This window comes from Leptinotarsa decemlineata, unplaced genomic scaffold (assembly GCF_025532065.1).
Source record: "Leptinotarsa decemlineata unplaced genomic scaffold, Ldec_3_MD MMD2_tig00026358_RagTag_RagTag, whole genome shotgun sequence".
Classification (NCBI taxonomy): Eukaryota; Metazoa; Arthropoda; class Insecta; order Coleoptera; family Chrysomelidae; genus Leptinotarsa; species Leptinotarsa decemlineata.
Genome location: NW_027412703.1, coordinates 1,826,060 through 1,840,939, shown reverse-complemented (window position 1 = coordinate 1,840,939; position 14,880 = coordinate 1,826,060). Strand labels below are relative to the sequence as shown.

General features: G+C 33.2%; 1 protein-coding gene across 5 annotated transcripts in view; it reads left to right on the top strand.

Moving 5' to 3' along the window:
* Window positions 1-13,910, top strand: part of LOC111516133 (protease inhibitors) — a 78,103-nt gene extending 64,193 nt beyond the window's left edge. For 2 of the 5 annotated variants that reach the window (XR_012467953.1, XR_012467952.1), the window contains exons 2-3: window positions 3,693-4,049; window positions 13,577-13,910. Coding sequence is in view for 3 of the 5 variants with exons in the window: in XM_074184868.1 (XP_074040969.1) it covers window positions 9,115-9,181; window positions 13,577-13,734 (225 nt within the window). In the remaining 2 variants the exon portion in view is untranslated. Of the gene's footprint in view, window positions 1-3,692; window positions 4,050-8,943; window positions 9,182-13,576 lie in introns of those variants that run through there. The other 3 variants (XM_074184870.1, XM_074184869.1, XM_074184868.1) reach the window with 2 other exon arrangements.
* The last annotated feature ends 970 nt before the right edge of the window (window positions 13,911-14,880 follow it).

Below are 14,880 nucleotides of genomic sequence, written 5' to 3'. Positions count from 1 at the left end.
TTTGGGATGTGCAAAGGAATTTTCTAGAGTTTTCATATCTCAAAAACGACTGATAAGATTGATATTCAACCTGGGGTACCAAGAAAGTTGTAGACCCGTTTTCAAAAGAGAACGCTTGTTGACTGCACCCGCAATTTATATAATGAAATGTGTCATTTTTGTGCACTGGAACCTTCACTTGTATATAACGAACTTGAGCATTCACGGTCGTGATACTCGCTATGCTACTGCTCTGAGGGTCACTTCACATAAGAGTGATCATTTCAAAAAATCTCCATTATATAATGCCATAAATTTTTATAACAGACTGCCACTTTCTATAAAGAGGTTGAATTCTTCAACTTTGTTCAGTAAGAAAGTTAAAAACTTATTACTGGATAAATGTTACTACAGTCATAAGGAATATTTAGAGAATTCTTTCACAGAAGAATAATAAGATATATAATCGTTCTAAATTTTCACTTGCTGTTTTGCTTTAGTTTCAGTGTTCTGACTGGCGATTTTATCGTTTTTTTTTAAATATGTGTGTACATGTTTGTAAATATATTTATATATGTAAATATGTACATATGTATATTCATTTGACTACGACAAGCAAAATTGCCACATTTTTTGTTCATTTTTTTAATTAGCATTTTATATATCTATGTGTACCTATACCTTTGTATATGCAAACATTAATTTTTATTTAAGCTTTGATTCCATAATTTTATTCATAAGTGACGTACTGTTGTTTGTAAATAATCATTGACCTACCATGTATACGCTATGTATCACAAATGGTGAATAAATATTATTATTATTATGTATCCAAATTCACAACTACAGGTCATCCCCCCCAGGTCATCCGTCCATTCCGGAAGAACAGCAAGTGCAAATAATTGGTGAGATGGTAGTAAATCCTGAACAGTCTACTTATTCCGTCGCGAATGTTTATGAGGTGTCTCCTTCTACTGTGTGGAGACTTTTGAAGAGAAATAGGTATCATCCATACAAAATTAAAATGGTACACCAATTAACTGAAGATGACCCTGATCGAAGAACAGAATTCTGTGAAATCATGACGGAAACCATTGCAAGGCATCCTATCTATCTCCACAATATTTGTTTTAATGACGAATGTACAGTTTTTTTAAGCGGCAATGTTTACAGACAAAATTGCCGTTATTGGAATGACACGAACCCTCACGTTTTCCGGAAAACAAATATCCAATATCCAGAAAAAATTAACGTATTGGCAGGAATATTGGGAAACCATATTGTAGGACCTCTATTTATTGATCAAAATTTAACAGGGGAACTGTATTTGAATATGCTGGAAACTACTGTTGACCCTCTCATCACTGGAATCGTCGAAGCGAATCCTAATAAATTCGATATGGATATTATATTCCAAAATGGAACACCACCACATTACTCTTGACAAGTGAGAAACCATTCGGATACTACTTTCTTCCGGTCGCTGGATCGGCCGACGAGGTCCTACAGAATAGCCAGCCCGCTCGCCATATTTGACACCTTTGGACTTTTTTACGGGGCTATATAAAGCAAAAGGTTCACGAAACTGAACCTGCTTCAATATTGGATATACGGCAGAGAATAATAAATATTTGTAGAGATATTGGCATTACTGTGTTCGAAAATCTTCGGTGTGAAATATCTGATAGGCTGTTCATATGTCAAGAAGTTTAACACAACCATTTCGAGTATCTTCTGAACTGACCTCAAGCTTTTAACTTCATATTATGTAGTTAAATGTCAATGTATTCAGGCCACTTTGTAGTAATTGAAGATATTGACATTTCCTGATATTTTCAAAAAAACGAAACTTATTCCAATTTTCAAAAAAGGTGACATTGACATGTTGGAAAATTATCGTCCAATATCGATTATTCCCATTATTGGCAAGGTGATTGAAATCATAGCTAAGAAAAGATTAACTGACTACTTTGAAAAATTCAAATACTTGAATGAACATCAATATGGATTTAGGAAAAACCGCTCAACTATACATGCTGTGTCGAGATTGGTGAATGATGTTGTGGATGCTTTTGAAAAAAGGAAATTCACGGCATCTACCTTTTGTGACTTGAGCAAGACATTTGATTGCATATCACATCAAGTTTTACTTGACAAACTTGAATACTATGGTGTAAGAGGAGTCACAAACACATTTTTCAAATCTTACCTCACAGGGCGTAGTCAAACAGTTCATCTGAACTCTGTACCCTCTTCATTTCGGGATATCACTTGTGGTGTACCTCAAGGATCGGTTCTAGGACCACTTCTGTTCATTATTTATATCAATGATATATTTGATCTCCTTAAGTTTGTGAAGGGGCTTTTACATGCAGATGATGCTACATTTTATTTCTCGGACTCGAATCTTGTCAATTTGAAACAGAAGGATGAAACCTTGATTGAAAAGATCGATGAATGGTTAATACCGAATGGTCTGACACAAAACCAATCAAAAACACAGAAATTGATTTTTTTCTTCCAATTTTTCATCTAACAGTAATCAGTCTGTGAAGCTATTAGGTATTACTTTAGACCAGTCACTTAAATGGTCCCATCATATTGATATTCTTTCGAAGAAGCTGGCTTGTCAACTCTTTCTCATGAGAAGACTGAAAAGATCTGTCAGCACAGATATACTCATGATTTCCTACTTTTCTCTTGTCCATAGCCACCTGACTTATGGAATTTTACTTTGGGGTAACTGTATCCATACTTCCAGGATTTTTGTGATGCAGAAACGTGCGGTCAGAATCATTGTAGGATTGGGTCCTAGAGATTCATGCAAATCTCATTTTATAAGATTAGGAATTATGACAGTTCCCTCTATATTTATATTTCAATGTTTATTAGAGATCCATAAAAATTGCCACACTTTTTCCACAAATAGTTCAAACCATAATTATAACACTAGGCATGGCGATTCTCTATTGAATAGGTTTAGACTAGGAATATAAAAAAAAAATTCGCTCGATTTGGATATATATAATAAACTACCAGCGGAAATTAAGAAACTAGGATCAGCAAACTTTAAAGCGACAATAAAAAATTTATTAATACAAAACTGTTTTTATTCGATTGACGAATATATGAGTACGCCAACCACTGAACTTTTGAAATGACTTGTATATTTTTTAAGTATTAGTTTTAGTTGTTTTACGACAGTGTATGTTTCTATATACATGTATATATGTGTGTATATGTGTATGTATATGTGTATATATGTGTATATATGTGTGTGTGGGTATATTTATATGAATTTTTCAAGAACACGAGTGTGAATATGTTCCTATTTGACTTGCTACAAATAATTCATGTATATAACGTAGCCAATAAATATCTAAACTGAATATCTAAAAAAATATATTCTAGGGTTGTGAAGCATTTGTCAGGAGCTTCAAAAAGATGTATCGTAATACCCCCCTTTCCATTTAATTTTTTTCCCAGATGGCGCCCATTCGCCATCTTGAAAGTTTCATCTGTCAATTTCACTTCAAAATAACGTATTCATGCATCAATTTCATTATCGCAAATTTCAATTTTTGTATGCATTTCATGTTGTCAAATTCAGAAATGTTTAGTGCACAATTATTACGCTGCCGAAAAATTGTCATTCAATTCAAATTCAAGTACCTACATTATTACATGAAAAAACTCATGTTTTTATTGCGCAGATGTACCAATTGCTGCCGACCTAAAAAATACACCCTGTGCTCCTGGAGACTACTTCCAAATCGACTGTAATACTTGCTACTGTAATATGGAGAGAACTGGATACCTTTGCACAGTGAACTCCTGTCCAGAACTGGACCCAGTACCTTCCTCATCAGCCTCGCCTACAGTATCTAAAAAATCTATACTCTTAGCAACTAATCACAATGCGAACGATAATAACTTGAGTAGTTTCCCGACAAGTTTGGATCATCGTTCTCACAATCAAGAAAAAAATATGTCCCACGTATCTACCGAATCATCAGAAGTGAAAAACACGGAAAGAGTTCAACCTTCGTCTAACTGAATTTGAATTTGAGGTAATTTGTTTTCTTGTAATAATTGTTGCTGTCGAGTATTTAATAACAGATTTCCCCCAGTGATGCTTCATTCTCAAATTACTGCAACCCAATTCACGACTTGCTCGAAATCAAGCTTCCATTAATTAATGTACCTCAGCTATTTATATAATTTGGATAGAGAGTTAACTGTAACAAGTTTAAAAGAATATACTTCACTTTCTCAATTTACAGTATTAATTTGACATACAGGGCATTCCATTTAAAACGAGCCACCCTGAATAACTTTTGGTACAATGATTTTCAGGAGGAATAAAAAAATATGTCAACCATAGTATACAGGGAGACACATTTTGACATGTTCGCATTTGATGTTACTTCACCTGTCGCACCCACAGAGCATGTCAGCAATTTTTTTTAAAAACACATCACCCTATATTGTTACGCATTATCAGATGCTTCATGATGAGCAGATTTCAACAATACCTAAAACATATGGTCTGAAGCTTATAGTTCGGGAGCTACATATTATTTGAGTTGAAAACGAGCCACTCGGCATTCCATTAGTTTGGGATGCCGATGAGCTGAAAAAAGAGAAAAAAGTGAATTTGGAGAAAAATTAACAGCATTATATACAGCGTGACTCACGGTCGATGGTAGGTTGGACGTTTCTGGAAAACGCAAAGCATGATTTCTCTGAAAATTTCACCTCTCACATTTCCTTACCTGTTCTATCGATCTAAAATATTTTCAGCATTGCGGCGTTGCCACTTCTATCAAAAAGTCCTAGCAATTATATTTCTTTAAATGGAACACCCCGTATATTAATACATTTTTAGAATCGCTCTAGTATTTTAATACTCTTTTGCTGATAATGTCCTATACCTATCTCTTTCTGTTTTTGAGATAAAAACTAATTTGTGCTAAATATGTGCTAAATATGGTCCTTAATTGAAATTAAGCACCTACATCAGTACTCTCAATTCATGAAAAATTGATATTTTGATGATAGTTTGGACAAACTCGAAATATTCAAATAACACCAATAAATCGACTACATATCATACAGGGCGTGCTGAAATTACAATTATTTCCATTGTGCATAAAAGTAGTCGAAAGTTCATTTTTTCAAATGAAACCCCCTGTATATTACTCGATAAATTGAAAGATGGTGAAAAATGCTTCAAGATGATATACATGTCCCTATACCTCAATCGTCAAGTTTTCTTAAAAAAGCCGGTTTTGTGGAAAAATAGTTATTCACATTTTACCTACAAGTGTTGAAAGTGGCATTTTATTTTGTGAGTGGGGATTATTGCAAAACGAGCGTCAGCAAGTGGAGCAAACTCACGAGCAAAATAAAATCACTATTAACAAATGTATCATACAAATTTTTTTGTATAACGTTACTGCTGATAATAAAAAAAAGTATAGGGTTCATGGAATTTGAACACACGATCTTTGGATTACAAGGCATATGTTACAACTTCATACGCCAACTCACGTAATTTTAAGGAGGATTATTGGTTAGTCAAAAAGGACTTTCTACAGTTGGACTGAATACTACTACGTCATCGTCAGTAACTTTACAGGGATTTAATATTACCAACAGCAAGAACTGCATGTGTGAACTTTTCTAAATGATTTTTTGGTAGGTGTAGTGTAATTGATAAATGGTTATTGACGGTGTTTCAAAAAATCGCCTAAAATGAAAGCAAATATTGATTATTCAAACGAAGTTCTTATGAAATTATTTATTATACACGAACAGTGTGATCAAATCATTGCCAGAACGTGTAGAAAATTCAACCAAATGTATCCTGAATTGACACCAATAAACGAGAGGAAGTTTGTAAGATTACAAAATAATTTCTTTAACTATGGCTCCATGTTAAAAGCGCCTTCAACATTACCAAAACGTGTTACTTCAAATAAGGACAATACTGTTAACGTTTTGGCATATTTTTATGCATATCCCGAAGCTTCCATTCGCAGTGTATCACATGCTTCAGTACAACGAATTTTCAAAAATCACGGAATGCATCCGTATAAATTTTTCAAAGTTCAAGCTCTAAAAGCACAAGACTTCGAACTAGAATGCATTTTTGTGAATCCCTTTTGATTCATACACAGGAAGATCGGGAATTTTTGTCAAAAATAATTTGGAGCGACGAATCAAAATTTACGAGGGATGGTATTTTCAATAGAAGGAATAAACATTTTTGAGCTGATCATGATCCTCATGTTACAAAAGAAATGGATTTTAATATGCGGCGAGAATACCGGTCACCGACAAGTAGCTGATATTTTCAATGCCAGACATCCTGCAAGAAATATTCATCAGTCAACAGTTAGTAGGATAATAGCTGAGTTTAAATCTACTGGCTCGGTTGAGAGTAATTTTGGAAAAGCACATCAGACTTCTAGACATACTGAAGAAGTGGAATTTGAAATATGTTTGGATGTCGTAGAAAATAAAAAAAACAAGTATTCGAAATATTGTAGATAGAACAGATGTTAACCGAGAGACTGTACGACGTATTTTACACAAAAATAAATTTACGCCTTATAAACCGAAATTTATCAATACATTAAAAGAAAGGGACTTCGATATGCGCTTGTATTTTTTTTGGTTTCAAGGGGAAAAAGAAGAAAATTATCATTTTCCTTATCAAATTTTATGGACAGATGAAGCGACCTTCCCTTCAAATGGAGTTGTGAGCTCGCAAAACTGCAGGTGGTGGTATAGGTATAGGACCATACTTTTTTAGACATAATTTGAATTCTGTGGACTACCTACACTTTGTGAATACTGAACTATCTGAAGTTTTGGATAATATGCCCCTTCAAGTAAGAAATTTTGTGAGGTATCAGTGTGATGGTGCACCTATTCATACTGCAAAGCTGGTTAAAGAGCGTCTTTTGGAAATATTTAGGGGTAAAGTAATCAGTCGCAATATGGAACACTTTTGGCCGCCTAGATCTCCTGATATAACCCCAGTAGATTTCTTCTTGTGGGGTTACTTAAAACAAAAGGTGTATAAGCAAAGACCTTTTCGAGATATAAACCATTTAGAGACAGTTATTCGAGAATGTGTTGTAAGCACGAGACCCCGTAGTATAAAGAATGCAGTTAAAGATGTTTTAAAAAGGGCAATTGATTGCATTGAACGTGGTGGAAGGCACACCGAAATGTGACTTTTTATTTTGTATTTCTATTGGTATTTACATGGTTTAGGCATATGTTTCGATTTGATTTAGTGTTCTTAATTTAAATTATAACTTTATTTTAACAGATGTTTGTTAGAATTTTTTACGGTTTAGTTTTCTAGGCAACAAAATCTAAGTTGATTTCTGAATTAATTTTGTTCATTCATACCTCATAAATTTTGTAAATGTGAAATTACTTTCGTATAATTCCTTCCCTTAGTTTAATTGCGTTGTAATTTTTCGTAATTAGTAAATCAAAGTTAAACTGTTTGAAAAGTGCAGTAAAGAATAAATTATTGACTTTTCATTGATATTGTTTTTTAATTATGCTTATGTATCAAGCTATTTCGCAGAAAGTAGAAATAAGTGAAATATTTATCTGTTTTCAAAAACTGTATCAACTTTGCGTCATTTTTGGCATAATTTTTTCTGGTGTTTTAAATTTTTGCGAAATAAGTTGTATTTAGAATTGCAATTGGTAATAAAAATGCGTTGGAAGCACTAACTTTGTTGAGATTTGGCTAAATTTGAGAAATCGGCAAATGTCAAATTTTCGAAAAACTGTAAAAAAACTAAATTTGTACTAGAGAGCTAAAAATTGGTATATATGTAAAAAATGAAAAAACAATCATCTTTTCGCTTTACCGATTTTCGAAATTTCGAGCAATAACTGCCATTCTGAGCATTTTTTGGAAAAAATGTCAAATTTGACAGGGAAGAAAAATCACTCGATCCGTCATATGCATGTCATTCGGCATCATTTTCAAAGCACAACCTAATGGAGATATCAAAAGTTGCTTGAAGAGATGAACAAAAAAAAATCCCATTTGATGCGGACTTTATGTGTGACACTGTATACTTTTTGATGGCAGATTTGAATTTTTCAATTTTTGATATTGTTTTAACCTCCATAGAAAGCTGGTTATATAATTTTGGCCCGAAAAAAAGACGAATCTTTGCGTATGAGATTTTCGGTGATGGGGATTCTAGCATTTTGATTATCAGTAAATCTAGTTTTTTAAAAAGTTGTCGTTGTATATTTTTTGAATTTGAAAACATCCAAATTAAACACTTTCGAAGATGTTACAGATTTGAAATGTAGGGATATAGCGGTTGCGGCGGTAACGGGCCAATTATATGTCGTTAATGAATCGAAGAGGTTTTGTATTAAAGTGTATAATATTTTAAAATTCTTGCAAAGCGCTTTCGACTTTGGTCATCATCAGTGCTCACTTGTCAGACAACAGGAAGTATCAAGATAAGTGAATTGTACATTGTAATATTTAAATTATATAAAACAAAATAGGCTTATAGCCTTTTTTCAATTATATGTCGTTCTTTCGGGAGTAACCTCTAGAGAAAACATGTTTTTCTTGTCTGGTGACAAAATAGCGGTGAACGTTGTTTAAAAAGACATTCTCTAGTATATTTAGTATCAATATTGCACCCGTGCGAAGCCAGGGCGGTTCGGTAGTTCTTTAGAAACATCCAATAACACGTGGTTCAATTTCAAATAAAGGTCACCCAGGTCGCGAAATAGAAATTGATTATTTGGTAGTTTTTGAATGTGAAGCAATCTAGATAAGGGAGACACTCTCTATGAAGCCGAGAAAATAACTATGTTTCTCATTACATAAGGTCAATTGATGTTATGAAATCATATTGATAAAATTAGGATAATATCTCCGTGTTCTCTATTTTAAATTTGGAATGATGAATGGATGAGACCCGAAATCGAAAACGATATCGCCTTGTTCAATAAACAAATGACAATTATAAAATCTCTCTAATTGCATTCGAACTGTTGATTTGAGAGCCGCCATTTGCCATTGAAGGGTATTGAGTTGAAGTACCAGCATCTCATAATAATCGAATCATGAACGGACGTAGTCTGAGTGCCTTATTTGTGCTTGTTATTTTGATTGGTTTCGTTTATACGGAAGGTGAGTTATATTTCAAGGACAGTTTATATTTATCAGGAACATTTCATGATGATCATATTCAATAGAGGTATAAGGAATTTAATAGTTCGCTGAAAATAAGGAAATAATCGTTCTTATGATGTACTTTCATGAATCATTTGAAAACAACAAAAAATATTCAATACATTTTTGTAGTGGATTTGAATGATTTTTTCAAGACTGTGCAGAGTAAAGATTGGTATATGTTGTAATTATTCCTGATACATGGCAAAAAACGATATTTTTTTAAATCGTTTCAACTGAAAATTGATCCACATAGCAATAGATATTCCAGGAATATTTCATGACGATACATTTAAGGATATGTTATGTATATGTTATGTAAGTCCATTTTCTTAGAGCTGGCTCGAAATTTAAAAGAATATGGTTCATTTAAAAAGCCTGTTTTATCTCGAAAAAAGGAATCTTCAGAAGAAGCCCAAAGTAATGTTTTACAAGCAGTTGTTGAGAACCCTGAAATATCAACTAGGCAAATCGAAAAAAATGTAGGAGTAGCCAAATCCACAGCTCAATTTATTTTGCGTAAAAATAGATATCACCCCTATAAATTTAGGATTTGCCAAGGACTTAAACCAGGGGATTTCGAACGGCGCCGAAATTTTTGCGAATGGTATACACGCGCGTGTGAAGAAGATTATAATTTCCCTTCAAAAATAATATGGTCCGACGAAAGTATGGTCACTAATAATGGTATCTTCAACCGCCGCAATACGCATTACTGGGCTCAGCAAAATCCGCGTGTTAAGAAAATATCAAGACATCAAGAACGTTTTGGGTTTAATATGTGGTGTGCAATTTTAGGAACTAAAATACTAGGTCCGTTTTTTTACTATAATTCTTTGACCGCCGAACGATACCATCATTTATTGCAAAACTATGTAGAAGACTGTTTAGATAATTTACCTCTGGCACAGGTCAATAACTGTTGGTTTCAACAAGACGGTGCTCCTACACATAATTCTAGACAAGTTCGAGAGTATCTTTCGCAGCGATTTCCTGAAAGGTGGATTGGAACCTTTAGTGAAGTGTCTTGGCCAGCGCGATCCCCTGACTTAACTCCTCTGGACTTCTTCATATGGGGTTTTGTTAAAAACCGAGTTTACCAACATTCTTTTGAAACTGAACAGCAGTTACGAGAATGTGTAACTGTCGCATTTAACAGTATTACACCAGAGATGTTACGTGATGTTTTAAGTTCTACAGTTGGAAGATCATACTTATGTTTGGAAAATAACGGAAACCTGTTTGAACACCTCCTTTGAATTAAATAAAAAATGGGTTAATTTCTTTGTTGTTTTCATTACTTTAAAAAAATCATTATTGACCTACTTAAAAATACATTTTAAAAATAGAAAAAATGCAATTTTCCCTTAAACTAAAAAGAAAACAATGGCATGTGTTACATCGTTGAATTCGTAATAAAAAATGGAATCAGATACAGGGTGTACTTTTTTTTCGGGCTATTTAAAAAATAAAGTTGATGATGGTTTTTTGAAAACGAAACGTCGGATATGAAAACTAAAAACCATCGTGTAGTACCTTGAAAGTGCCAATGAAAAAGTGTTATTCGTTTTTTGATATCTTTTCAAATAAAGTCAGAAAAAAATAAAATTGATATTGTCAAATTCTCGTTTTTCCAAAATATCTCAGCAGGCCATGAAAATTCTTCAAGTTTCTAAACGGCATGTAAATAAGCTTAAAGAACATATATATATATATATATATATATATATATATATATATATATATATATATATATATATATATATATATATATATATATATATATATATATATATATATATATATATATATATATATTATGTCCTTTTTATATTACAGCCCTCGATAAAGCAAATAAACATTAGCGAAAGCTCGGGCAGCTAAAAAGAGTTAATATTTATTCTAATCAGACCGAATCCCCCAATCAACTACTAATCTATATACAGTGTCACACATAAAGTCCGCATCAAATGGGATTTTTTTTGTTCATCTCTTCAAGCAACTTTTGATATCTCCATTAGGTTATGCTTCAAGAATGGTGCCAAATGACATGCATATGACCGATCAAGTGATTTTTCTTCCCTGTCAAATTTGACATTTTTTCCAAAAAATGTTCAGAAAAGCAGTTATTGCTCGAAATTTCGAAAATCGGTAAAGAGAAAAGATGATTGTTTTTTCATTTTTTACCCATATACCAATTTTTAGCTCTCTAGTACAAATTTAGTTTTTTTACAGTTTTTCGAAAATTTGACATTTGCCGATTTCTCAAATTTAGCTAAACCTCAACAAAGTTAGTGCCTTATGCCTAACTTATCTTTCCAACGCATTTTTATTACCAATTGCAATTCTAAATACAACTTATTTCGCAAAAATTTAAAACACCAGAAAAAATTATGCCAAAAATGATGCAAAGTTGATACAGTTTTTAAAAATAGATGAATATTTCACTTTATTTCTACTTTTTGCGAAATAGCTTGATACATAAGCATAATTAAAAAACAATATCAATGAAAAGTCAATAATTTATTCTTTACTGCACTTTTCAAACAGTTAAACTTTGATTTACTAATTACGAAAAAGTACGAAAATATTTTTAATCAAAATAACGGAATTACATTCACACAATTCAACCAACAATGAAGCAAAAAATTTTAATAAACGTAACTAATAACTAATTATTGAAATGTTCCGATTCAGTGCAACAATTAATTCTTACTCATATTCTAGTAACCTCTACTAATCCACCACGTATTTCGATACATGTGTCGTAGCGCTTACGAATGTTTCTGATTACGTTCCTTAGTTCTTGAGGGCTAATATCTGCACATACTTGTCGAATTCTTGCACAAAGTGCATTTCTATCTCTTGAGCGGTTTTTGTAAACCTTTTGCGTGAGAAGTCCCCAGAGAAAAAGGTCCAAAACTGTGAGGTCTGGAGATCTGGGTGGCCACTCTATAAACGGACTACCACGGCCTATCCATGGGTTTGGAAAATGTTCGTTAAGCCATTGCCTCACAGCTCTGGCATAATGAACTGAACACCCATCTAACTGGACAATTAAATTTGATCGTTCATTGATTGGCAGCTCGTGAATAGCATCCCAAAACTCTGTGTTTAAAAATTCTAGAAACCTCTGCGCATTAATGGTTTCCTCAAAAAAGAAAGGACCAATAATTCGTTCGTTCAATATCCCTTACCAGACGTTGATTTTTTGGGAATACTGGCTATTACAGTTTATTACCCAGTTAGGATTATCCGCTGCCCAATAGCGACAATTCTGTGATGACACTACTCCATTTGTAGTGAAAGTGGCTTCGTCGGTATATACAATATTTTCTAGGAAATTTTTATTGTTTAAATATTCCCCTTGAGCCCATACACAATATTCCAGGCGTCTTGCTTCGTCGCCTTCTTGAAGTGTGTGTAAAAATTTTGCCTTGAAAGGTTTAATATTCTTCGCCTTGAGACATCTCCGAATAGTTTCTCGTGGAATATTCGAATCTAAAGTGGCATTCCTTGTACTGGCATTAGGATTATTTCCGAAATAATCTAAAATGATGTGATCATTCCTGTTTCGTCTTTGTACAGGATTACTTATAAACATCATTTTTGATACTGCACCAGTTTCATTGAATATTTTATTTATTTTATTTACCGTACCGCAGCTAATACGAGGACGATCTGGATGTCTCTCATTGAATACTCTACAAACCTCTCTAGCACTTCATCTCCTGTCATCTCCCGAAAGGCGTACAATTTCAATTTTCTCTCTTATGCTCAATCTTGCAGCCATGACAAAATAATTCGAAGAACTGTAAGGTGAATATTGTAGACAATAGTACACTTGAATCTTTAAGTGTCAAACTGTAATATCATTTCCATGGCAACTAAGATTTAAATTGAAATATTAGGTCTTAGTTTGAGTTAATTTGTCAGCCCCACTGGGGACCGAATCAGGTTTTTAGAGTTCCACAGAGCCGTACTCTTACCATTTGACCTGAAAGACCACTCACCATACAAACTAATCGGCTTCGTTAAGAAGCTGAGTTTTTCTTTTGGTCGAGTGTGAATAGATGTGAGCCACAATAAACCCTTGCGGGTTGCAGTGAAAGGTCGAATAGACCCATTTACTTTAGACCTAACCCAACCTAATCTAAATATTTATTTTATTCCGTTGCTATGTCTGTGTATATTTTTGATAAGTTCATATGTGATCCGTGTAAAATTCATTTTGTCATACTATTATTTTTTTTTTATTTTCAACCATATTATGACGTACCTTACGTACTACATGTACCTGAACTGTTTGATACATCTTCTACCTATTCCATATTAATTTATAATTTTTTTCAGACTCGTTCTCTTGCACCCCTGGTCAAAAATTTGCAAAGGATTGTAACTTATGCACCTGCACTCCAGATGGAAAAAACGCTGTTTGTTCTTCAGATCCTTGTGATTCCGAATCGGAATCGAAAGAAGAATCTAGAATGATGGTTGGATTGATGTGGTAATTTTTGTGCAGTTATTCGCCGCGCATATCCACTAATAATCGTTTTAATTTTTATTCTCAGTATGATATCGTTGATATGTATGCATTTGCACTAATAGTTGAAATTTAGAATTATCAATTTGAACTATCAGTACATATTTGAATGACCATTCTCAGGAAATATATTTGTGAATGATACATTTTTCATTTTTATTGATGACCTATACAAACGTTCACTTAAAATTATTCCTATTCCTAAGTATTTCTTGAGTAGTTGTCTCAAACATATCAGGAACATTTTTTAGTATGTTCAAAATGTATGGAATATTTCCTATTAGCAAAGTATGTATTCCCGGAAAATTGTTCGGAAAAATCATACATGGAATTATTTCAGGTCATACATAAAATGAGATAATGGAAAAACAACGTAATTTTTCCGCTGTAGCTCCATTGATACTAATTGAATAGAGTTTACAGATTATGTGATAAAGAATATGGATGTTATATGTTGTTTATTGACCTTTTCTAGTCATAACCAAAGTGACATGGATAAACAAGATCAATGTCAATTCTGACTTATGCTAAATCGACATCTGGCAATACACAGTATCCAAACGACGACACAAAGGACCTTTATTTTCTTTGTTTCAAATCCAGACTATGTAATTTTTATTTTGAATACGTAGCGTAGCGAAATGAATCAGCTATAGTTGCAATAGAGTTACTTTCAAATTACGTTTATATTCACAATTATACAGAGTGGTCCAACGAAAAGTATGCACCTTGCTTTTCTCCTTGAACTTAACGCAAAAATGCTCGAACAGGTCAATTTTGCTTTTGAGGTGGACACATTGTAGATGTATTTTTTCTACCTGTGCCTTCAACCCCCTAGCGAGGATGAGTAACAACCCTGAAATTTTAAATGAAAAGTGGAGTCGAGTGATATATCATTTGATAGGGCACAAAATTATCTTTCCAATGATACCTAATTTGTTGTATTTCACTCAAACATGTAGGTATTACGAAGAAAAACAACTACAACCCAGTACTTTGAAATGTGTAATTGACTTAGTAGAATCCTACTTCAGCAAGTGCTGAAAATGTGACCCATTTGCTTCCATACAATAATACAGATTTTGTTCAAATCTATTCCTAAAATTCTGTAGCA